Raw genomic sequence first — 27,236 nt, 5'->3', positions numbered from 1 at the left:
AACCAATCAATCAATAAACCTGGGTGAGAGAGTGCCATACATCTTGCATGGTATGCCCCCACTTTTTGATGAATTGCTGATGTGCTTTGACTGAGTGTGCCCTGGGTTCCTGCCAACCAGGTGCCCTAGGGCCTATATTCTGTCCCTAAAACTGTATTGAAACTAAAACACAATTGGCATCTCTGGCCACCTGGTAACCTAGGTACCCCGGGGCATTGTGACCAGAGAAGACCCCTGAGGGCTGCAGCACTTATTGTGCCACCCTTAGAGGCACTGTACTCTGACACCGACACACTGTCTTGCAGGCTGAGTTTCCTGGTGCAGAACTAAACAAAGAGTCGACATGGCACACATCCCTGTGTGCCATGCCCACAAACACATTGCCCTGTCAATCAATCAATAAAAGACTTTATTTCGTTTTTTTGTAAAAACCATAAAAGTACATATACAGTAATAAAACAATGTAAAATACATTAATTGTAAACACATATCAGATAAAGTGCCAAAGGTGCAGGAATGTGCTATCTTCCGTACAATGGAATCAGGAAAAAATGATTCATCGCAGGGGACCATTACCAGTCCATACAATTTCTCAGCTTAACAGTCAATTTTAAAAATTCAGTAATTTGGAGAATACTGTCACTATGCAAAAGTTGTAAATACATAAATGCCGGTCTGATCGGAGTAAAATTAAGTTTTTTTAAAAGGGTTACCAGATAGCGCTTGCGTGGGTATTCATAAAACCTACATAAAAATATAAATTGCAGCATATCCTGCGGAGACTTCCCCTTCGCAGCCGCAGGGTGCTGCAAACTTATTAAAAATATCAGTTTTTGGCCTGACAAGCAGATGATGAAAGAGATTTAACCTAAACCTTGTTAGCAGGAACTTTTCATGAGAGGTCAGTGAGCCCGTCAAATACGGCTCTGTAGTTTCACACGTTTTCAGCATGACACATTTTCTCACACTTTGTTTCTGGAGCTCCACTCCTTCCCTCTGGGTCTTCCTGTCCATAAGGAAGGCCCGTTTAATTAACTCCAGATCCCCCTTTACAATCTGACTTGGGTGTTCAAACAGATCCAGACGGCCAAGGCTAGCAAAGCTGGATTTCAGGTATTTTATCCATGGGGTTCCCATTCCCTTGTCCTGGATCAGATAGTCCCTCACAATCAAATGTGTCAGTGGTATATCCTGATTCAACCACAGTTTTAACCAACAGGTCAACGGGCGTAAGGAAAAAGTGTCACTTAGGTATTGTGTCCCTAACTCTTCGTGTACTGCAAGATTTGACGTACCTGCAGGGACACACAGGAGACGCTTCATGAAGAAGTTTTCAGCAATCTGCAGCTACTCACCAGCAACATACCCCCAAATTTCACTACCATATATAGCAGTTGCCACTGATTTTGCATTATAAAGTTCCCCAGTTTCGATGCAAAATTAAAATTGGAAGCATTAACCCTGACCAATTCCCCTTTCTTTTTTGCAAGATGAGAACCCCAGTTAAGTTTAGTATCAAAAAGAATCCCAAGATACGAGAACGTTTTTGATATGGGGATTACTACATCGTCAATTTTAAATGAAAAGTTCCTTCTTGTTTGTTGGCCAACTTGCATAACAAATGATTTCGAATTGTTGATCAAAAGGTCTCTTTCCGTCTTGAACAGTTTAAAAGCATTTAATAGAGCTTGAAGACCCCTCTCAGTTCTGGAAATTAAAATCGCATCATCTGCGTATAAAAGTACAGGAATTCCTCGCCTGCCGACTCTGGGGCAGTCAGCCAGTACGTTCTGCAACAAGCTATCTAGTTCATTAATATAAAAATTAAAAAGGAAGGGGGCCAAGATACATCCTTGGCGAACACCCTTTCTGATGTCAAAATTATTTGTTGTGCTCAGATCTTGAGAGTATCTCACATTTGCTCTAGTATTGCTATATAGATCAACAAGAAAATCAACAATTCCACTATCTACACCTTTCACCCTCATGGACTGCCATAAATTTCCTCTGTTTACACAGTCGAAAGTTGAGGACAAGTCCATGAAGGCGAGGTGGATGGTACCCCTTTGAGCAACAGTGTACTTACTTAATATTAAAAAGAGGTTAAGGCACTGAGTTACTGTTGAGCGGCACTGCAGAAACCATACTGGGAGATGGACATGATGTTGTTTTCCAGCCCCCAGTCTGAAAGTCTCTGCAGTAGGATTCTTCCTACTATTTTAACCATAGAGTCTATTAATGAAATAGGTCTATAACAATGTGGGCTACCTTTGTCCCCCTTCTTAAAAACCGGGACAATCGTAGAAACCCCCCATGATTGCGGACAACCATTTTTCACAGCAGCATTAATATGGGTGCCCAGAAATTTGGCTCAGACTTGAATAAGTCTGGAGGAATCCCATCGGGACCGGGAGCTTTCCCGGCTGTTAGTCCCACAATACCCTCAGTAACCTCACTTCTATCAAAACTAATTATTTCACCATTATTACAAGGGGCGGGTTGGAAATTTCATCTATCGAGCAGCAATATAGTTGCTTGAAGTGTGCTTCCCAATCCTCCTTTGGTATGTAGCATTCCAAACCGTCACCCGGCTCCTGGACCAGGAAAGGTTTCTTCATTACCGCCCAGAATCTGGAGCTACACCGCAAAGTAGTGGGATCAAGGATCTCACTCCATGCCTCTTCTCTTAGGGATTCCTTATGTTTGGCAATGGTAGATTTGTATTCTTTCCGGCACAGTTGAACTGTCGCCTTTATTTTTGGTTTAGCTACCAGTGCCAACCTTAGATTTCTTGCTGCTTTAGAGCAATCATGGTTAAACCATCTTGGTCCCACATTCTCTAAATTCTTTGCTGGAGCCGACAGCAGCTGGGAGACCTTGTCTGATAGACTTTGGAAGGCACTGAGGACATTACTCGGCTGTGACCCTTCTTGAGTGCAAGCCATGATTTCATCAGCACAAATGGCTTTAATGTCTTTGTACAGCAGATCTGGGCTGATCTTAGACCATTTTAGTCGGCGTCTCCCATCAGTTGTGCTCACCCTACCAGTGATATGATTCGGTCCTTCTTTAGCTATCGATGGACCCCTCAGGTGAACAGTGAGCGGGTTATGATCACTAAATTCACTGTCTTCGATAGTGAAAGAATCCACAAAGGACTGCATTGAAGATGTAAGTAATACATAATCAATGAAAGTTCCCCTCCCATGCCCCTTAAAAGTCGGGGTCTCAAAACACTTGGTAGGATCCATCAATGCCATGGTCAGCGTCAAATCCAGATCATTCAATAGATAATTAAAAAGTCCCCCCTCAGTGGTGTGTTCTAAATGCAAACCCTCGGATCGTGCACAATGCAAATCCAAAATACTTTTCAAAAGGGGGTCACCACAAGGGTGGACATTAAAATCACCCATGATCATAAGATTGTGGAGGCAAACCTTCATTGAAATACTAATAAAGACATTCAGTGCTAATATCTGACTGGAAACTGAGCATGGATTGACAGCGTTATAAAAATTGACCAAACCGGCCGTACAGTTTTCTCCAGTTAAAATTAAACCAATGATTCCAGAATTACTTTTTAAGACTCTACGTACTTTACAAGATAATGCAACAGAAATGAACGTGACCATTCCCCCCTTAGGTCTTCCCCTGGTTGTTGCTATTGCAGGGACATAGAATGCCTTATACCCTTCAAGGAAATGCTCACATTCAACTGACCAAGTCTCCTGCAAACAGATAATCTGATACTGCTTAATATACCTAATCCAATTGCAAACCTCCATTTAAGCACCCAATCCCGCAATATTCCAAGAAATTACATTGTTTTTACTTATTTTTATCCGTGTGATCTCCGTACATCCCACTTCAGCCAATCTCTCCTTTCCCTGTCTCTCAGATTCCTCACGTCAATCGCACGCTTCCAGACCCGAGAGTAAATCAAATCTATTCTGCGTTGCAACATTGTACCTATTCATACAATGGTTATCAGCATTATACAGATATGCTACTTCAGGGGCCGGAGGCTGAATAGGATTAAAAAATTTGATTTTCCTAGGATAAGGAGGGGTTTTAATTAGATATGTGTAGAAGTAACCAAGTGGGCGTACACATACACTGTTCACATTGTAAACTAAGGTGGCCGCTCTTAATAAGACTGTTGCAACGTGTTGGGGATGTTTGAAATTAACAATAATACAATCGCCACTAAATGTCTTTCTGGACGGGTCAATCCAGTTCACCCTTCTCGTTGACAATATTTGATCAGAGTATGTGATTGGAAAGCCCGGTATTTTATTCAACCATGATACTGTTTTATTTTTTAGTGATTCATGGGATTCCTCATAGGTCTGAGCAGAGTGACAATCAATAGGCGGGACATTTGTTAGAACAGCCACATAAGGTGCACAATCAGGAGGAAGGTTGATGTAGCGACATTTCTTTACTTGTCTCGTATCCAGGTTACCCTCTGGATCTACTGTAGCCTGTTTATTCTGGCCGATTGGTGGTGTGAGATCAGGTGAGGCAGTTTCGATTACAGTTATTTGCTGGCTAGTTTGCTGTGAGTTCAGTCTACCAGTTCCCTGCCCCTCTCCAGCAGGACCCTTGTCCACAGCCTTAGATCTTTTGGCCGAGGCTGAGGCCAAGTGTGTTGCTATCAATCCACCTAATCTGTTAACTTCTAGGGCCACAGTATCCAATTTAGATGTCAAGGGTTTCATCAGCTCTTCTATCTTTGCCTCTATCTTAGCTTCTATAGTGTGGATCAATAAGGCAAATTGCTCCTGCTTTATATTTGTACCAGCTACACTTTTACCTTCATGTAAATCAGTTCCAATAGCAGAGCTATTTGGAACTAATTGGACTGTTTCTACTCTTTTTTTACTGTACTTCCCCCCGCATTTGATTTGTAACTTTCTGCAAGTTCTCACTGGTCTAGGGGCAGGCGGTGGCTGCTCTATTGCCTCAATAGGTATATCAGGTAAATCTTCATTCAACTCGGCATGAACCTGCGCTTCAGCCGTTATGACAACCCTATTGCCCACATCTAGGATATCAACTGCAGCTGAATCCACCAGTGGGGAAGGCATGTCTTCATGCAAAACAGGATGGCTCCCTCGACCTAATGAGGCCCTTTGATTGTTATTAATTTGATTCACCATTTTTACCAAATAATTGTCCATGGTGCCCAACCCAGATGCAGTTTTATCAGTTTTGGATTTAGACATCGTCCAAACTTGCTTTGCACTTAGGTACTGTATGGGAAAACAAAACAAACTTCAAATGCACTTTACCCTGATTACAGAATTAAAGGTCTCACTTGGGTATATAAATCCTTTTATGCAGGACCAAAGTCCGTGGCCCAGCCCAGCCTCTTCCGGCCTCCGAGGGCCACAGAGGGCCCGCCCTTTGCTTGGGCTTTGCTTGGCGTCCCGCGACGCGGGATGTGCGCTGATTAAATGCGCCTCCTGGCGCAGTCCTGCCGGTTGCGGTGCGCGCTGCCGCTTAGCCTGCCGGGAAGTGTAGTCCAGAGGCGGCGGCGCGAGAGGTGTGCAGCTGGTGACTCTTGGCAGTGGCGGCCGTGAAAGGGAGACCTCCGCTCTTGCTGCCCCGCTGACAATGCCTCCAGTACAGCCCGTGTCCAGCAGCCACGCCTCAGGTGAGAGCCCCCTGTCATCCATCAGTCACCCCTCTAGCCAGGTGCACTATGCCAGTGCCAGACAATCGCTCACTCCTGAGGCGGAAGCCGGGAGCTTTTAAGAATTGCTAAAATTACTTTTGTGTCACCAAAATAACCTGTTTTTTAAAATCACCACGCGCTAGCAAAGCGCCAGGGCACTCACCTTGTGTATTTTCACGGCGAGCAGCGGAACTAGCGCTGCCTCGTAACCGATCATATCCAGGACAAAAACGCCAATCTCGGCGAGGACTGAGGCCACGCCCCCCGAAGGCCACGCCCCCCTGTCGCAGTACTTAACGCGCTGACCACTAGCGCCGAAGTCAGACAATCGCTCACTCCTGAGGCGGAAGCCGGGAGCTTTTAAGAATTGCTAAAATTACTTTTGTGTCACCAAAATAACCTGTTTTTTAAAATCACCACGCGCTAGCAAAGCGCCAGGGCACTCACCTTGTGTATTTTCACGGCGAGCAGCGGAACTAGCGCTGCCTCGTAACCGATCATATCCAGGACAAAAACGCCAATCTCGGCGAGGACTGAGGCCACGCCCCCCGAAGGCCACACCCCCCTACCCCCTACATCATGTGCTGTCACCGGAAGCGCAGCGGACGAGCGCAGCGGGAGCGCCTAAGGCAAGCCCGTCTGTGCCCGTCCGTGCCATGGCCGGGCCCAGGGCCAGTCATGCTGCCCAACCCACGGTACGTACATATCAATCACTTACCTATTCCCGACCTGATCTACTTGCTCTAAATCACAGCAAAAACCACTGTCTTAACATTATCAATGCCGAGACATGGTTGGGACCCGCATGCTGCCACCATTGCAGAACTCTCCTCACTCCGGAAAAACAGCTACCTAACATGAACAATGCAACCTCGCTTCGAGGAGCCTTGATCAATGCGAGGTCCATCTGCAAAAATGGGGAGCACATTCTTGACCTCATAACGGAGAACGACATTGACATGCTCTTCATAACCGAAACATGGCTGAAACCATGGTGCAACCCGATTATTGCCCAAACTGTCCCCCAAGGATACCTCATTCAGAGGATCGACAGACAAGAACTCAGAGGAGGTGGCCTAGCCATCATCCATCGAGATTCTCTGAAATACACCACCATTGAACTCACAGACGTAAAAGGGGCAGAAAGTATGGGTTTCTGCATCCAACTTAATGAGGAAAATACCTTCGCGGGAGCCCTCATCTACCGCCCCCCAGGACCCCAAAACGGCTTCTTCGAAAGCTTCGAAGATGCTCTCAGCACGTTAACCTTAAAATACGCAAATTTCACAGTTTTGGGTGATCTAAATTTCCACCTAGACAAACCCAACGACCCCAATACCATATGGCTCAACGACCTAACCAATATCCTAGGACTGGAAATATTGACCAAATTGCCCACGCATAAAGCAGGTCATATACTAGACTGCATTTGCACCAATACCAAAACCCTAACTGTCGAAAACCCGCTGATCCAAACCTGGACCGACCACTGGCTAATTCCTTTCAATCTAACTACCAACAAGAAAATGTCTAATACTACCAATCTAAAAATCGAAGTCCCGATACAAAAAGACTGGAAAAAGCTGGCCAGCTCACCCAACCTCCTGCTCACCGCAGAGAAATCCAAACCACTGCTATCTGGAGACACAGAATCCGACTACAAAATATTTTGCAATTGGATCTCAGAGTGCTGTGGTCCGGCCAATTCAGACAAAGTAAGAAAAAAACAGAATAGAAAATCTGCACCCTGGTTCTCCCCCGAGCTTAAAGTGAAACGTACAGAGATCAGAGCTCTCGAAAAGAAATGGCGCCAAAACTATGATCCAATGGAAGCCCTCGCCTATAAAATCGCTAGGAAAACATATCACTCTATGATAAAAAACGCCAAAAAAGACCATTTTCTTCTAAAAATCAATCGGTCCAACAATAACCAGAAACAGATCTTTAAAATTGTTGACGAGTTTATGAACCCCAGAATCCTCAGGCAAGAAATACCACCTTCACTGGCTCTCTGTAACGACATAGCTGACTATTTCGAACAGAAAATACTTAAACTTACCACAGACTTCCCTGACCCTCCTGAACCCCCACGCTACGACGCAACACGACCAATTGACAACAAACCCCAGCTGAAAAATTTTACTTACATCAGCCTCGAAGAATCCCGTCAAGCAATTCTCTCCAGTAAATCAGGCTCCCCGTTTGACCCATGCCCCCCACTACTGCTCCACACTCTAGTGGACACGGTAAATCCAGCCATAAACGCCATCATAAACTCCTCTTTGGCCACTGCATCTATTCCGGCTGTATGGAAGCTCGCTGCAGTCAAACCTCTGCAGAAAAAACCCCTTCCTGACCCCACCACGCTCTCCAACCTTCGCCCCATCTCGTTGCTCCCACTACTGTTTAAACTGACCGAAGATGCAGTAAATAAACAGTTGACCAAACATCTAGAGGAAAACCACCTATTTCATCCTAACCAGGCTGGTTTCAGGGCTAAACACTCCACGGAGTCAGCCCTCCTACATACTGTAGAGACCCTCAAGATGGCACTGGACCAAGGGAAAAAGGCCGTCCTGATCCTGCTCGACCTGTCGGCGGCCTTCGATACGGTCTCACACACCGTACTGATAGGCCGCCTGACAGAGTCAGGGCTAGCAGGTACCGCCCTCGAATGGCTGAAAAACTTCCTAAGTCATAGGAGGCAAGTCACCATACTAGGAAACTACTGCTCGGATGAAAAAACCTTAAAAACCGGGGTACCCCAGGGCTCTAGCCTGAGCCCGGTTTTGTTCAATCTCTATATGACCCCCCTGATTGAACTCATCACATCCTTTAACATCTGCACGATATCCTACGCTGACGACACCCAGCTCATCCTAGTATTGGATAACAACTCCTCTAAAGCGGAGGAAAATCTAAGAAACTGTTTGACGGCAACCTTTGAATGGATGCGAACGCACCATCTAAAATGTAATTCAGGTAAAACTGAAATCCTCCCTTTTGGCCAAAACAACCTTTTTTCCCCCTACAACTGGTGGCCCCAAGACGCCGAAATCCCACCAAACACCATCACATCGGCCCGCAACCTTGGGATAAGGTTTGATGAAGCCCTATCCTTTAAGCAACAAGCAGGTACAGTGGCAGGATCCTGTTTCAATATCATCAAAGGTCTTAGAAGATTCTTCGACCTCCTTCCCCTAACAGCTAGAAAGACTGTAGCAGTAGCCCTCATCACGTCCCGCTTAGACTACTGCAACAGCATCTATGCAGGCTCAAACAGAGCTGTTCTGCACAAGCTACAGATGGTTCAAAACGCCGCCGCCCGCCTGGTACTAAGACTACCCAGGAAATCATCTGCCTCAAACGCACTCAAAACCCTGCACTGGTTACCCATCCACAAAAGAGTGCTATTTAAAATCCTGCTCATCACGTTTAGAGCCTACCACCAGTCGGGACCAACCTACCTGTCCCAAAGGTTTGGAAGATACACTCCCTCACGGTCACTCAGATCATCTAACTTAAACCTACTCGCAGTCCCCAAGTTCAGACTAACCACAAAAGGTGGAAAATCCATCGGAGTACTTGGAGCCAAAGCCTGGAACAAGCTCCCTCCACAAATGCGCTTGATCCATTCTGAAAGATTGTTCCGTAAAACGCTTAAAACATGGATCTTTAAAACCGAAGACTCACTCTGCTTAGCGTTGATCTAACCCACACTTTTTTTCAGAGACCAGGATCTATGAATATGATCAACCTTAAGCAGCTCCCCCCTCCTTTTTCAGGACAGTGATGTCTAGCGCCAAGATGCTCCCTGGAGTGTAAGTGCGCTCTATAAAAGCCCATTCACATTCACATTCACAAGGGCACAGGTGCATGAGCCATGTGCCCCTACAGTACCCAGGGCCATTCCTGGGCACTGTAAGTGCAGTGATGCCATTAAGAGTATATGGTGCTGGGAGGTTGTCATTATGAACTCCACAGCACCATGATGGCTTCACTGAAGACTGAGAAGTTTGATATCAAACTTCTCAGCACATTAAACCCACACTGATGCCAGTGTGGGATTTAATGGCAAATGCAAGACAGAGGGAAACTTAGAGTTGCCCCCTGAACCTAACCTACAATTCACGTCTGGTCTTGTATCATGCCCAACAGGCTGTGCAGACTACCCCAGCCTGGGGAGAAGACAAACAAGACGGGGGCTTAGGAAGATGCTGCCATTCAACGGGCCGTGTAGACTACCCTGGCATGGGAAGAAGACACACCGGTGTTGTTTGCTTTGGAAGATGCTGTTGTTCAACTTGCCATTGGGTTTGTGTAATAAATTGATGTCCATAAATCCAGTATATGTAACAGTTTAGGTTTATTGTAGATTAAATTCAGGTCAGGTAGATAAATAGAATAAGGTTGTTCTAATGATAGAAAAACCCCACCAGGAGCAGATGGACATCAGCTCAGCCTCCAGATGTAACTGTTCCAGCTTTCAAGCAAATACAATTGGAACACAGATGACATCATAGAGACATGCAGAGATAGAAATGAGAAACACTAAGGAAGGACAAAGAAGAAAAGAAAGCAGGATGTAACACATCTCCCCCCTTGACAAAATAAAATAAGATAATAATAGAACATATAGCATAAACACAGGAAAATTATGGTAAAGTAAAAGAAAGAGATAGAACAACAAAAAGTGAAAGTACAATAGAAAATACTGTAACCCTCATGGTACAGAATCCATATCACAGAGCAAAACACAGCTCTTAAAACACACAACAATATGAACACCTCTAAACTTAGAGCACTTACAAGTGGTTCAAAAACTAGATAAAAGATAGCGAACACAAGGAATTCTACAAAAGAGCAACCAGCGGCTCTTTAAACATCAAAGATAGCAAACACTTGCTATTCTACAAATGAGCAACCTGCGGCTCTTCACATTGAAAATAAATGAAACTCCTCTAATATAATAGAGCGCTAAAGCGGTACACATCCTAGTATATATAGAGCAACTTTCACTCTCACAAATTCCGAATACCTGAACACCTCTAACAAAGTTAGAGCACATTGTGGTTCAGCAAAAAAAACTAGAACTCTTCAAAATATTGAAATCTCATGAACATGGCTCATCCTAAGATGCAAGCCGTAAACACATAAAAATACAATGAAAAATGGAGCACCTCAATAAATGAGCACAAAATGTGGCCCCTTCCAAAAATACACATGTACACACCCCATGAACATGTCAAACATGCAATCCACAACGGATTTAAATAAAACAACTGAGCACCTCAAACAACGTTGAGCATAAAATGGCTCACTCCATCGAATACCTAACACACCAGAAATCTGAATAGAAATTACAGAGCACCTCAACATACGTTGAGCACAAACATGGCTCTCACATTAAGAACGATACTATCTCACTGTAGTATAACTAAACACCTCAACCATCATAGAACATGTGTGTTCTATCAGTTCCAGAACACACATGTAAAGTACACACATGCAAAACACACACATGCAAAATACACACATGCAACTCATATGTGAAACAATACATGCCAATAAACTGATGTGCAGTCTTTCCCAAATAATACATATATAAAAATCCACCACCTCCCTCTGAACATGAGAAAAGTAGTCAAAAGCAGCGATGTCTTTCTGCCAAAATAAAAATGTACATCAGCTGTGTACACCAGCGAAGAGAATCAGCACAGCGCATTAAACAATTTTCTTGCTGTATTTGCTTGCAATCAGTCGCTTAACGCAGAAGTAGCAGATTCAAATGTTTAACAGCACTTCGTATTCCCTTCCAATATGTTCACACTGCATACAGATGACGCGATGACATGTAATCGTAGATCCATAGTACTTCCCTCGTAAATGTAGAATAACAGTACCTTTATCTCCAAAACATATTTATATTCCAGACGCGATAATGATAGCAGCAGCGTTGCTTCACAACGCGATGAGAAAACAAATATGGCCGCCAATGACGTCATACGTTACGCGATGTAACGCTAGTTGTCATCTCGCGTGTGCAGTCATCATGTTCCAGACCGTGGAATTCTGGGCAACAACACCAGGTAGTGACGGCTGAAACCATGGAAACCGCTCGCTCCAGTCCGTCGCGTGTGCGCGAAAACGTTAAGCCAAACCAAAGGTAAACACTTTACCTAAATACGTTGATGAACTTCAGTAAAAGTCAGGAAACACTTTTTTCCAGTAAATGCACAGTATTGTCACAACGCGCTCACAATCCAAGGAAGTACTTATCTTGTTGGATTAGAAATTTACAAAAACGTTTAATCTTCTTTAACTGGGTGTTCCATAACTTAGTACCCTTGCTCACAATAGCCAGCATTCTTGTATCTCTCCCGCAGGGACAAAAACGCTGCTCATCCACTGAGTTGTCAAATAATACACAAACACTGTGCATCACTTCTGTACAGCTGATATTAGACGCGTGTTTTCTTGTCCAAACCCAAATCATGCTTGTCACTGCTCACACACATAGAAGCTTGATATGAGAACAGTTCTTGAAAGAGAGTATTTAAAAGAAGACAGTGGAAGTCTCTTTTTAAAGCACTGAAGCCATAACTTAATAGTTCACTCCAAGTTCTCTTCAGATTCAGATCAAATTAATGCAGTTATAATTCCTTCAGATTCAGGCCAAATCACACAGTCAGAACTCTAACACCCTAGGGAAACAGGCTGTCCAGATCACACAGGACACTGGTGGGGTTAACCAGGGTGCTCTCATAAAATACCTTTTCCTCCTCTTGGCTTGAAAAAAATTCTTCAGTTGCAGTAGTTCCAAAAGTCTTTAAGTCCCTTAGCTCCTTATTCTTTAAGTTCCTTAGTTGCAGATCTCCATTAAATCAGTCTTTTTTCCACGCACAGGTTCTGTACCTCGTCGCCAAAATTGTAATAAATTGATGTCCATAAATCCAGTATATGTAACAGTTTAGGTTTATTGTAGATTAAATTCAGGTCAGGTAGATAAATAGAATAAGATTGTACAATGATGGAAAAACCCCACCAGGAGCAGATGGACTTCAGCTCAGCCTCCAGATGTAACTGTTCCTGCTTTCAAGCAAATACAATTGGAACACAGATGACATCATAGAGACATGCAGAGATAGAAATGAGAAACACTAAGGAAGGACAAAGAAGAAAAGAAAGCAGGATGTAACAGTTTGGCTAACCATAAACTATCATTGTTTGTCTTTCCCTGGTTTTATTATGTCCTGGAGAAGACAGTGGGGCAAAGAAGAACCTCTATGCCTCTGACTAATGTAGTGGCTCTCGGCTCCCTGATGAATATTTCTCAGTCACACTCAGCTCACTGGTGAGCACCTCTCAGTCACACTCAGCTCCCTGATGAATAACACTCAGTCACACTCAGCATCCTGATGAATAACACTCAGTCACACTCAGCTCCCTGATGAATAACACTCAGTCACACTCAGCTTCCTGATGAATAAAACTCAGTCACACTCAGCTCCCTGATGAATAACACTCAGTCACACGCAGCTTCCTGATGAATAACACTCAGTCACACTCAGCATCCTGATGAATAACTCTCAGTCACACTCAGCTCCCTGACGATTAACACTCAGTCACACTCAGCTCCCTGATGAATAACACTCAGTCACACTCAGCTCCCTGATGAATAACACTTAGTCACACTCAGCTTCCTGATGAATAGCACTCAGTCACACTCAGCTCCCTGATGAATAATACTCAATCACACTCAGCTCCCTGATGAATAACACTCAGTCACACTCAGCTTCCTGATGAATAGCACTCAGTCACACTCAGCTTCCTGATGAATAGCACTCAGTCACACTCAGCTCCCTGATGAATAACACTCAGTCACAAGCAGCTGCCTGATGAATAACACTCAGTCACACTCAGCTCCCTGATGAATAACACTCAGTCACACTCAGCACCCTGATGAATAACACTCAGTCACACTCAGCTCCCTGATGAATAACACTCTGTCACACTCAGCTTTCTGATGAATAACACTTAGTCACACTCAGCTCCCTGATGAATAACGCTCAGTCACACCCAGCTCCCTGATGAATAACACTCTGTCACACTCAGCTCCCTGATGAATAACACTCTGTCACACTCAGCTCCCTGATGAATAACACTCAGTCACACTCAGCTTTCTGATGAATAACACTCAGTCACACTCAGCTCCCTGATGAATAACACTCAGTCACACTCAGCTCCCTGATGAATAACACTCAGTCACACTCAGCACCCTGATGAATAACACTCAGTCACACTCAGCTCCCTGATGAATAACACTCAGTCACACTCAGCTCTCTGATGAATAACATTGTGTCACACTCAGCTCCTTGGTGAGTAACTCAGCTCACTAGTGAGTAGCTTTCAGTCACACTCAGCTCACTGGAGAGCACCTCTTAGTCCCACTTGGCTCACTGATGAGTACCTCTCAGTCACACACAGCTCATTGATTAGCACCTCAGAGTCACACCCAGTTCCCTGGTAAATAACACTCAGTCACACTCAGCTCACTGGTGAGTAGCTCTCAGTCACTTTCAGCTCTCTTTTGAGTTCCACTTATTAACTGTCGAGCACATCGAGCCTATCTCTCCTTCCAGCATGGATCAGAAAGTTCTTTATCCCAGCGCCAGGTTACCTCTTTTGGTAACAGCTGCGCTTTACAAATGCAATAAACATAAACAAACTGTGAGTAACACTTAGGCGCACTCAGCCCCCAGGTAAGTACGTCTGAGTCACACTCATAAAACTGGTGAGTACCAGTCAGTCACACTCAGCCACCCAGTGAGAAATACTTAGTCACACTCAGCTCAGTTATGAGTATCTCTTACTCACATTCGGCTCACTGCTGAGTATCTCAGTTACACTCAACCCCCTGGTGAGTACCGCTCAGTTACACTCAACCCCCTGATGACTACCTCTCGGTCATACTCAGCTCCCTGGAGAGTAACACTCAGTCATCATGGGTCTCCTACAGCCATGGGCACTCAAATCTATCTCGCTGGATGCCAGGTATCGCTAAGTGTCTCTTGGCCTCACAAGCAGGAGGGAGGGTGAGCGTCAAAGCTTATTTAGGAGGTGAAGAGGCTTTGGAATTCAGATAAAACATGATACAGCGCTAATGAAGGTCCCCGTTGATCAATAGTGACCTGTAAAAAGGGTCACACTGTAACTTACAACAGCGAACCATAGACCAGCTCACCATAGAGGAGAGACACGGCCTGGCACCAGGGGGGCAAGAGACGGTCCCCCGGATTTACAGCGCAAACACAGACGAGCTCTGTGCAGCCTCGTCCACTGGACTCACTCCCCACGCTGGCTTCTGATTGGCTGGATCTTATGCTCAGGGTCTCCTCTCCAGGACAGGAAAAGCTCCTCGTCTTCCCAGATGGACCCTGCAACAGGCGCCTCCCAGACCCCAGGCCTCCCCCAGAGTGTGGGGGCACCAGGAACACAAGCCGGCACCGGTCACATCCAGGATGGATCAGGCGATTAAAAGGACTTTGATTAGAGATACTCTGTCAAGACTCCAGGAAGCTCCAGATCCGACATGGATTTGAGTCGTCCTGAGCAGATGTCAGTGAGCAGATTCAGCAACAGGGCTCCCCAGCAGCCGGTCCAGGGGTGATCAGGCTGCTGCTTCAGACCATCCTCTTCGCTTGATGACACCGCCGGAGCAAACATCTAGTCAAGGGTTAAACTCCTGCGTGGACTCACCAGGGCGCACCCCGGGGACGCTTCATGGACTCACCGGGGCGCACCCCGGAACGCTTCATGGACTCACCAGGGCGCACCCTGGGTGCGCTTCATGGACTCACCAGGGCGCACCCCAGAACGCTTCATGGACTCACCAGGGCGCACCCTGGGTGCGCTTCATGGACTCACCAGGGTGCACCCCAGGGACGCTTCATGGACTCACCAGGGCGCACCCCGGGCACGCTTCATGGACTCACCAGGGCGCACCCCGGGGACGCTTCATGGACTCACCAGGGCGCACCCCGGGACGCTTCATGGACTCACCAGGGCGCACCCTGGGGACGGTTAATGGACTCACCAGGGCGCACACCGGAACTCTTCATGGACTCACCAGGGCGCACCCTGGGTGCGCTTCATGGACTCACCAGGGCGCACCCCAGGGACGCTTCATGGACTCACCAGGGCGCACCCCCGGGACGCTTCATGGACTCACCAGGGCGCACCCCGGGGACGCTTCATGGACTCACCAGGGCGCACCCCCGAACGCTTCATGGACTCACCAGGGCGCACCCTGGGGACGGTTCATGGACTCACCAGGGCGCACCCCGGGGACGCTTCATGGACTCACCAGGGCGCACCCTGGGGACGGTTCATGGACTCACCAGGGCGCACCCTGGGGACGGTTCATGGACTCACCAGGGCGCACTCCGGAACGCTTCATGGACTCACCAGGGCACACCCTGTGGACGGTTCATGGACTCACCAGGGCGCACCCCGGAACGCTTCATGGACTCACCAGGGAGCACCCTGAGGACGGTTCATGGACTCACCAGGGCGCACCCCAGAACGCTTCATGGACTCACCAGGGCGCACCCTGGGGACGGTTCATGGACTCACCAGGGCACACCCTGTGGACAGTTCATGGACTCACCAGGGCGCACCCCGGGATGGTTCATGGACTCACCAGGGCGCACCCCGGGGACGCTTCATGGACTCACCAGGGCGCAACCTGGGGATGGTTCATGGACTCACCAGGGCGCACCCCGGGGACGCTTCATGGACTCACCAGGGCGCAACCTGGGGATGGTTCATGGACTCACCAGGGCGCACCCCGGGGACGCTTCATGGACTCACCAGGGCGCACCCTGGGGACGATTCATGGACTCACCAGGGCGCACCCTGGGGACGGTTCATGGACTCACCAGGGCGCACCCCGGAACACTTCATGGACTCACCAGGGTGCACCCTGGGGACGGTTCATGGACTCACCAGGGCACACCCTGTGGACAGTTCATGGACTCACCAGGGCGCACCCCGGGACGCTTCATGGACTCACCAGGGCGCACCCCGGGGACGCTTCATCGACTCACCAGGGCGCACCCCGGAACGCTTCATGGACTCACCAGGGCGCACCCTGGGGACGGTTCATGGACTCACCAGGGCGCACCGCGGAACGCTTCATGGACTCACCAGGGCGCACCCTGGGGACGGTTCATGGACTCACCAGGGCACACCCTGTGGACAGTTCATTGACTCACCAGGGCGCACCCTGGTGAGTGTTCATGGACTCACCAGGGCGCACCCCGGGGGCGCTTCATGGACTCACCAGGGCGCAAACTGGGGATGGTTCATGGACTCACCAGGGCGCACCCCGGGGACGCTTCATGGACTCATCAGGGCGCACCCTGGGGACGATTCATGGACTCACCAGGGCGCACCCTGGGGACGGTTCATGGACTCACCAGGGCGCACCCTGGGGACGCTTCATGGACTCACCAGAGCGCACCCCGGAACGCTTCATGGACTCACCAGGGCGCACCCTGGGGACGGTTCATGGACTCACCAGGGCGCACCCCGGAACGCTTCATGGACTCACCAGGGTGCACCCTGGGGACGGTTCATAGACTCACCAGGGCACACCCTGTGGACAGTTCATGGACTCACCAGGGCGCACCCCGGGACGGTTCATGGACTCACCAGGGCGCACCCCGGGGACGCTTCATGGACTCACCAGGGCGCAACCTGGGGATGGTTCATGGACTCACCAGGGCGCACCCCGGGTACACTTCATGAACTCACCAGGGCGCACCCTGGGGACGCTTCATGGACTCACGAGGGCGCACCCTGGGGACGGTTCAGGGACTCACCAGGGCACACCCTGGGATGGTTCATGGACTCACCAGGGCGCACCCCGGATCACTTCATGGACTCATCAGGGCGCACCCTGGGAACGGTTCATGGACTCACCAAGGCGCACCCTGGGGACGGTTCATGGACTTACCAGGGCGCACCCCAGGGACGCTTCAGGGACTCACCAGGGTGCACCTGGGGACGGTTCATGGACTCACCAGGGCGCACCCCGGGGACGCTTCATGGACTCACCAGGGCGCACCCCGGAACGCTTCATGGACTCGCCAAGGCGCACCCTGGGGACGGTTCATGGACTCACCAGGGCGCACCCTGGGGACGGTTCATGGACTCACCAGGGCGCACCCCGGAACGCTTCATGGACTCACCAGGGCACACCCTGTGGACGGTTCATGGACTCACCAGGGCGCACCCCGGAACGCTTAATGGACTCACCAGGGCGCACCCTGGGGACGGTTCATGGACTCACCAGGGCGCACCCCGGAACGCTTCATGGACTCACCAGGGCGCACCCTGGGGACGTTCATGGACTCACCAGGACGCACCCTGGGAACGCTTCATGGACTCATCAGGGCGCACCCCGGGGACGCTTCATGGACTCTCCAGGGCGCACCCTGGGGACGCTTCATAGACTCACCAGGGCGCACCCTGGGGACGGTTCATGATAGAGAATCAACAATGGGCGTCACCCTGATCGAAGATCGTAGGATTGATCTCATGCTGCAAAGACAGAGCAGGCAGAATACTGAGAAGGAGAGTACAGATGGGTTTACTACACTCAACTCCAACTACATGTGGCTTGACCCTTTGTCTTCAGAATACATAGAAGTGGGCTAAGGTGAATGAATGTCTACTTAACTGAATATACTCACCGTCACAATATTTGGTAGTTATTGTTCTACTTTTGATATTTGTGTGTGACACTATTAACGTCTATAACCTTCTGACATTCAACCACCACGCAAACCTGTAGTGCAATACAATGTGTCCTCACCAAGGACGTACCGCATAAGGTCACATGTCCACCACACAGAAGGAAAATCACATGAAACACACTTTGTTATTGATGCCGGTCCTAGGACCATGGAGTTGCTGAGGGAGTTTGTAGGCGCCTCCAACTGGGGAAAAGATGAACATGCCTCGGTCTCTCCAGTATAATCCAGTATCCCCAGTGACTGCAGGTTATCAGACCAGTGGAGTCCAGTGCACTGCGGGGGAAGCAATAAACACACGAGGTGCATCCTGCAGTAGAGAGGGGTCTTCAAACGATAAGAGGTTATCACACTGCAACGAGAGCAACAACCCACAGGAAGTCAAAGTCAAAAAGTCTTGTATTGCGCACAGATCACTGTTAGGCCTCAAGGCGCTAGCAGACCCTTCCACTACCTGAGTTCTGTCTCATTTCATTTAGAGAACAGCCATGTTTTTAATTCTCTACAGAAACGTCGGTTGTCTGGGATGGGCGAAAGGTAGGGCGGAAGCTGGTTCCAAAGATGAGGGGCAAGGTAAGAAAAATATCGGCCTCCGTTACGCACAGTGCGAACCCGCAGGGGAAGTAAGAGAAGTTTGGAGCTAGATCTAAGAGTTCTAGCAGGTTGGTATTTTATCCATTTTTTTCCAAGATAACCAGGGCCAGTGCGAGGACAGGATTGTATACTGCCCTCTCTTCCTAATTGGAAGCCAATGAAGAAGTTTCAGGTTGGGACCGGATGGCAAACTAGGAGGCAGATCCAAGATTAATCGGGCTGCAGAATCTGTCGTTTGGAGAAAAGATCTTCATTTATGGAGGCCAATAAGGCATTTCCATAGTCCATGCGACTAACAATGAGGCCCTGCACCAGTGGCTTCCGCGTTTCAGTTGGTATCCACATGAAGATTTTTTGTAATTTCCGTAGCATGGCATAGCAGGTGTCCAGTACATAATTCACAGGGGGGTTCATGGAAAGCTTATTGTCGATGGTAATTCCCAAATTGCAGATAGTTTGTTTTAGGGATGGACAGGGGCCGAGTGTCTGGGGCCATCAGCTGCTTGACCAGAGATCTTCGGCCCTGCCGAACAAAATCATCTTGGTTTTGCTGTTGTTTAACTGTCATTTATTTTTGCCCATCCAGCTGTCAATGTGGGTCATACAGTTTTTAAACCGGATCGTTGTGTCAGTTGGGTCTGGACCAAATGTGATCAGCAGCTGGGTATCGTCTGCATACGAGACGGCCTCAAACCCGTGGGACCCGATTATCTTGGCCAATGGGGTGACATACAGATTGAAGAGCATAGGGCTCAAGATAGATCCCTGGGAGACTCCAATACATACTGGTCTGCTACACGCAGCCTGTGAACCTAGATGCAAGTGCGTCATGAGTGACCATTGGTGATCCCAGGGCACTGGTGGAAACATTCAAAATGAACAATATGGCAGGATATAACTCTTAGCTATCCAAGAAAGGACATCCTTCCAAGGCAACTCATGACAAAGAGCTTCTCTATAGACAGTGGGACTTTAGAAAAGTTATCACGATTGAGTGAGCGCTGTGACTAAAGATGTTCATGTTAAATACGAAGCAATGAGTGACACTCGAGGAGCGCCTGGAGTAACCTACCAGCCAAGGTTGACATCTCGAGTTAGAGAAGAGTAAACTAAAGAGGTAAATGGGGGGATGAGAGGGTGAGTTTCCACAAGGGATACAAAGGTCATTCAACGGAAAAGTGTGTTTACTTACTACAGCCTCTGTACTCTACAGCCTGGATTCCTCAGTCCATTGCACAGGAGCCGCAGCCCGGAATCTCCCAGGTTGTTGTTTGAGAGGGTCAACTCAGTGAGAGCTGGAGAGGCCATGAGAGCAGAGGCCAGACCTGGACAGCAGGGGGCAGTGAGGGAGCAGAGCCACAAACTGCAGAGGAAGAAAACAGCACATCACATGTAGAGTGAAGACAGTAACGCACCATTGGCACACACATCACATGTAGAAGTAAGACAATAACTCACCAGTGGCACACACATCACATGTAGAAGTAAGACAATAACTCACCAGTGGCACACACATCACATGTAGAAGTAAGACAGTAACTCACCAGTGGCACACACATCACATGTAGAAGTAAGACAATAACTCACCAGTGGCACACACATCACATGTAGAAGTAAGACAATAACTCACCAGTGGCACACACATCACATGTAGAGGTAAGACAGTAACTCACCAGTGGCACACACATCACATGTAGAAGTAAGACAATAACTCACCAGTGGCACACACATCACATGTAGAAGTAAGACAATAACTCACCAGTGGCACACACATCACATGTAGAGGTAAGACAGTAACTCACCAGTGGCACACATATCACATGTAGAGGTAAGACAATAACTCACCAGTGGCACACACATCACATGTAGAGGTCAGACAGTAACTCGCCAGTAGCACACATATCACATGTAGAGGTAAGACATTAACTCGCCAGTGGCACACACATCACATGTAGAGTGAGGACAGTAACTCGCCAGTGGCACACATATCACATGTAGAGGTAAGACATTAACTCACCAGTGGCACACACATCACATGTAGAGTGAGGACAGTAACTCGCCAGTGGCACACATATCACTTGTAGAGGTAAGACAATAACTTACCAGTGGCACACATATCACATGTAGAGTCAAGACAGTAACACACCAGTGGCTCAAACATCACATGTATAGGTAAAAATGTAACCTACCAGTGGCACACACATTACATGTAGAGTCAAAACAGTAACCAATCAGTGGCTCGCGCACCTGAATAGAGTGAGAGACGGTAACTCCACAGTGTCACACACATCAGAGTGATGACAGGCACTAGCTATTATCACACACAGCACACGCAGAGCAAATGCAGGTAATAGCTATTACCACACAAAGCACATGCAGAGGGATGACAGGCACTAGCTATTACCACACACAGCACACGCAGAGTGAACTAGCTATTATCGCACACAGCACACGCAGAGCGAAGGCAGGTACTAGCTATTACCACACACAGCACATGCAGAGTGAAAACAGCAACTAGCTATTACCACACACAGCACACAGAGAGAAAAGACCGGAACTAGGTATTATCACACACAGCACACGCAGAGCGAAGGCAGGTACTAGCTATTACCACACACAGCACACGCAGAGCGAAGGCAGGTACTAGCTATTACCACACGCAGCACACGCATAAGGAAGGCAGGCACTAGCTATTACCACACACAGAAAACACAGAACGAAGACAGGTACTAGCTATTACCACACACAGCACACGCATAGGGAAGGCAGGTACTAGCTATTACCACACACAGCACACGCTAAGTGAAGACAGGTACTAGCTATTACCACACACAGCACGTGGAAAGTGAAGGCAGGTACTAGCTATTACCACACACAGCGCAAGCAGAGTGAAGACAGGTACTAGCAATTACCACTCACAGCACAGGCTGAGGGAAGACATTTACTACCTATTACTTCACACAGCACACGCAGAGTGAAAAGAGGTACTGACTATTACCACACAGTGCAGACAGAGAGAAAAGACCAGAATTAGCTATTATCACACACAGCAGACAAAGAGCGACGGCAGGTACTAGCTATTACCACACACAGCACATGCAGCGTGAAGGCAGGCACTAGCTATTACCACACACAGCACACGCAGAGCGAAGACAGGTACTAGCTACTACCACACATGGCACACGCATAGGGAAGACAGACACTAGCTATTACCACACACAGAACATGCAGAGCGAAGGCAGGCACTAGCTATTACCACACACAGCACACGCAGAGTGAAAATAGGTCCTAGCTATTACCAAACACAGAACATGCAGAACAAAGGCAGGTACTAGCTATTACCACACACAGCACACGCAGAACAAAGGTAGGTATTAGCTATTTCCACACACAGCACACACATAGTGAAGCTAGGTACCAGCTATTACCACACAAAGCACACGCAGAGTGAAGGCAGGTACTAGCTATTACCACACGCAGGACGAAGGCAGGTACTAGCAATTACCACACACAGCACACGCAGAGCGAAGGCAGTAGTAGCTATTACCACAGACAGCACATGCAGAGTGAAGACAGGTACTAGCTATTACCACACACAGAACATTGAGTGAAGTCAGGTAATAGCTATTACCACAAACAGCACACGCAGAGTGAAGACAGATACAAGATTTTACTGAAAAAAGTCATTTAAATGCGTATTCTTTACGTGTAAAATGTATAAAACAATAGCATGTTCTTCACTACTTTCAGAAATAATATCTACCCCCATCTGCAAGTTATATGAATTCGGTTTGTTTGAAAAAGTAATCAGGATAAGTTGATTCATTTATCTTTATCCGCATGGTGGACTTTCCAATTGGACCACTGTTGTCTCATTCCAAAGGCAGGCAAAGCATGAAGGGGCAGGGTGGGCCACATCCCCAAGATCAAGCACAACAGGCGGAAGTGATACTGAAGTACACTATTTTGGTAGGTAGGAGTGCCTCGTGCAGGAGAAGAACACTGTCACTCACAGTGAAACAAGCCAATGCCTGAAGAAGGTTGACCCTGTGCCCCATTCTGTTTTCTGGATTGGGGGAATCAAAATGCATGACACAATAACAGAGCAATGAATGAAGGGAGACGGCTACAATTCCACTTGGTAAGTACATTTTTCAGAAAAATGTTTAACAAAATTAAAAGGTCTTGGCTAACACCAAACCACAAAAAAGTTCATCTGAACATTTGCCTTAAATATAGTGGACACTCTGAGGTACTTAGACCGATTGCCTGATGCCCATGAGCCGTCGGTCTATGTCTCCCATCAGCGGAGCCAGAGGAGGCTCCAGTGAGGAATAGGACACTTTGAGTGACCATACACAGAGTTTGACAGAGCAGGGTACCTCTGAGGTAAATAGTTGGCTGAGGTCTAAAGGGTGCAGCCAAGAAGCTGGGATGTGGAGAAGTGTGGATCACTGGTTAAAGCAGGCAGACCCTGAAGCAGAGGTCAGACCCGGGACCAGGGATCAATTCCCGACGCGGCAGGGTCTTGAGCTCAAATGTCCATGGACTCGATAATTCTCGCTTCGGTGCCTGACCTAATCATGGGTTCACACTCTGCAACTCTGGGCATTAAGCTTGCTTAATCTCCACAATGGCCCCCCCGCGGTGGGATGCCTGGCTTTCACCTTGGGGATGCCCTGTAGGGGCTATCTCACAGGGAAAAGCCAGGACGGGTTCCCAAGGCAAGCGCGGAGATACCCCTTCGGGGGTCGATTCTGGCGCTATATAAGAAACATAATAATAATAATAATAATAATACACTTGACAAACTATGTGAAACATAATAATTGATGGATTCTTACTCAAATGTCTGAATTTTGCAGCCTGGATCGGTCAGTCCTTCACACAGCTGCATCACTGCAGAATCGCCCAGTTCATTTTCTCCAAGGCAGAGCGTTGTGAGAGTTTGGCTGGTGCTGAGCACTGAGGCGAGGGCTGCACCACACGATCCACCGAGAGTGCATGAAGCCAACCTTCATGGGACAAAGAGAGATATGATGGTCAGACGAGCACAAGAAAAAGCATTTACATGTGTTAAGAAATGAAGCGAAGCCAGAGCCATGCAATCTGTGCCTCTCTCGTTGTATTGAATGGTTATCATCATTTACAAGGATGTTTTAACCACGCAGTGCCTTTACCATCGAGCCTTAACAACGCAAGTCTTCATCATGACTACGCCTTTACCACACATGGTAAGTATAGTTAAGATGAGTACATCTGTTTGTAGTGTAATAGTGTGTGTATATATATGTATTACCTACTGGCGGTCGCCAGTGTATAGTTATAGTTATGACCATGTTTCAATAGGAAAAGAGTTTTTTTACTTGATTATATTGATGGCGCCAGTAGAAAAATCTTCATGAAATTTACCCAAAAAAGTGCTGCAATGAATCTTATTGTGCATGGAAAGTTATAGATCCATCAAGTGTGGGCCGAGAAATAGGGGTGGGGTTTAAAAAACGTGTTTCTCATGTTAATTCCCATAGGAATTCTAGAAACAACTACAGCTGTTGAACAGAATTACACCAATTTTGGCAGAAAGGTGGATGTTGGTCCAAATAGGGACCTTTTGGTGAATTGGTGTAAGTCTGTTCAATAGTTTTAGAGATATTAAAATAAATTCAAATTTGTACATATAGGGATGCGGATCCTCCGAGGATCCAAATGTCCCCGTTCTCAATTCTGATTGGCTTCCAACACTTCAAACATGAAGTGTTGGCACCCATCTTGAGACTCGACTTCAGCCGAGTCCCAAAGAAAAACATTTAAAAAAGAGAAGGGGGGGGGGGGGGGCGGGGTAGGAATACCTTGACCCCCTAGATGTGGTGGTGGAGTCCCAGAAGGATCCTCTCATGGCAAAAAACATTTTTGGCAGAAGACCCACTGGATCCATGGCACCTTTAAAAAACAAAAACAAAAAACAGAAGTCCTGTGCTTCACTAATGATTAGCTCCTGGTTAGACCAGGTCCCAGGGGCATCAGGGCACGGGGAGTGCTGGTGGGCACGTCCCATGCTCCAAGTACCACCACCTCCCCCAGGGCAAATATTTAAATAAATGCGGGTTACCCACCACCTCCCCAGGGCAAATCATGAAAAATTAAAGTGGAGAGGCATGCATGCTCCCCCTGCAGCCCCAGGGACCGCCACTTCCCGGGGCTTAACACAAAATATATACACAGGTGGGCCAGCTGGATCCGCCCGCACCCCGGGGGCAGCAACCACTGGACAATTTATTGAATTTAAAAGGGTACGCGTAGCCCAGCCACAGCCCCAGGGTCTGCCACCTCCCCAGGGCTGATATTAATTAATGTAGCAGGTCTATCACGGACCCCCAGGGAACACCACCTCCCGGGGAAAAATTGTACGATTGAGGGGGCCGCCCCATTTTGGAGCCATTTATGGCCTTGAAGACTGCCACGCCCAAGGACTGGCTCCTGCTACCTAACGAGGTGGCCACCCTCAGGAGATTCCTGTTTCTATTCTTGGTAGGAGCCAACACCTCCCACCAACAAAAGCAAACATAACTCCACTTTCTGTAAGCCAGAGCTGTCAAACAGCTCCGGGTTGTAGAAAGGGGAGTTTTTATCTGTTTCGCTACATGCAAATATGCATGCAGGGAGACAGATAAAAATATTTGTCTGACAGACAGGGATCAGCCTTTCAGCAGCCCCCTGTCTATCAGAGCAATGCCTGCTTTTCAAGGAGGCAGGGAACCAGCTGAGACCGCAGGGTCCTTCAGGCTCTCCCCGTGGTCCTCAACAGAGGTCAATGGGTCCCCTGAGGGGAACCCAGAATAAAAAGGTCAGGCCCGGGGGGGTTTAATTTGATTTAAACATTTTGTAAATCATTACGTATGCCCTTGGGCGCCTTGGCGCTACCTGTGGTGTGAAAGAGGAAGCCAGCATTTAAAGTTTAAAAAGAGAAAGGGAACAACCATGTTTTTAGTGACTTTCTGATGCAAGGAATTTAGAAATATTCCTTAAGTGCTTTGAAATTTGTTCCAGAGGCGAGAGGTGATGTGGAAAAAACTTCTACCTACCCAAGAAGCTTTGAAATGAAATGAACAGGCCCTTTCTTGGTTGTGGATGAGCGCAATGATCTGTTTGGCGTGTACTATGAACATTCGTTTTTAGGAAAGTCAGGGCCCTGGAGATACAATGTTTTATAGTCAATAAATACAGAGTGCCTTAAAGGCAACTCTCTTTTTAACAGGCAGCCAGTGGAGTTCTGCCCTAGCTTTGAAAATGGGTTTAAACTTTTTTATCTTTTTCAGGGCCTCATAGCTGCCTTTTGCAGGCTCTGGAGTCTTCCCCCAAAAAACTGTTGGGCTCCCACATAGATGGTATTAGAATAATCTCGCTTTGATAGCGCTAGAAAAGTGACCACTGTCTTCTGTAGTTAAAATGGTAAGAAAAGAAGAATGTTTTTCAAATGTTTAAAATATGGAAGCATGAGGAAGTCAAATGATTGGTTTGATCCAGAGGGAATAGTGTCAAAAATGTTTCTAAGATTCATTGTTGTAGTCTCTGGGATTGGAAAAGAACTCAGGGCTTGAGGCCACCAAGAATTGTTCCAGAAGGAGGTATCCTGCCCAAAGAGGAGAACCTCTGTCTTTTCAGAGTTTAATTTGAGAGAATGGGAGCTCATGCCACGTCCACCAGCCACACTGCGTTGCATCCAACCACCAGCAAGGCCATCGCTAACACCTCCAGAAAGATCAACTGCCTGCTGAGCAACGTTTGCTCACTCGGAAAACACGCAGCGGAAATCTGGGACACCATCATAACCCGCACCCAGGTTCCATCTCCATTACAGAGACCTGGCTGAACCCTGCATATACTTTAGACATTGCCACAGTCCCCCAATGGATAGAAGATCGCACACCGAGACTGATCCATCAATCTGCAAGGAAAGCTCTAGCACCACAGATGACTCCACCCCCTTCAGAGAGCATCTCAACTTCCAACTCCAAACCAACAGCAAAACCACCATCAGAGGCACCCTTGCCGTTAGACCCCCAGGATCCCACCCTGCCTTCTGAAAAGCTTTCACTGACTTCATTGCCCCTTTCGCCATTGACTCAAATCTGTACATCTTCCTA

The 27,236-nt window shown here is 47.6% G+C and overlaps 1 protein-coding gene and 1 pseudogene across 3 annotated transcripts in view; both read right to left on the bottom strand.

Annotated features, from left to right (window-relative positions):
- Nucleotides 1-27,236, bottom strand: part of LOC147709847 (NACHT, LRR and PYD domains-containing protein 12-like) — a 275,583-nt gene that overhangs the window by 62,283 nt on the left and 186,064 nt on the right. For all 3 annotated transcript variants that reach the window (XM_086928309.1, XM_086928307.1, XM_086928308.1), the window contains exons 9-10: nt 23,937-24,107; nt 20,285-20,455 (exon numbers count right to left, since the gene is read on the bottom strand). In XM_086928309.1, coding sequence (XP_086784435.1) covers nt 20,285-20,455; nt 23,937-24,107 — 342 coding nt within the window. The remainder of the gene's footprint in view (nt 1-20,284; nt 20,456-23,936; nt 24,108-27,236) is intronic.
- Nucleotides 2,117-3,785, bottom strand: LOC147709848 (uncharacterized; annotated as a pseudogene).

The sequence above is a fragment of the Lissotriton vulgaris genome, chromosome 6 (assembly GCF_964263255.1).
Source record: "Lissotriton vulgaris chromosome 6, aLisVul1.2, whole genome shotgun sequence".
Lineage (NCBI taxonomy): Eukaryota > Metazoa > Chordata > Amphibia > Caudata > Salamandridae > Lissotriton > Lissotriton vulgaris.
Note: the sequence above shows the minus strand (reverse complement) of the source record. Positions and strands in the feature narration are given on the sequence as shown.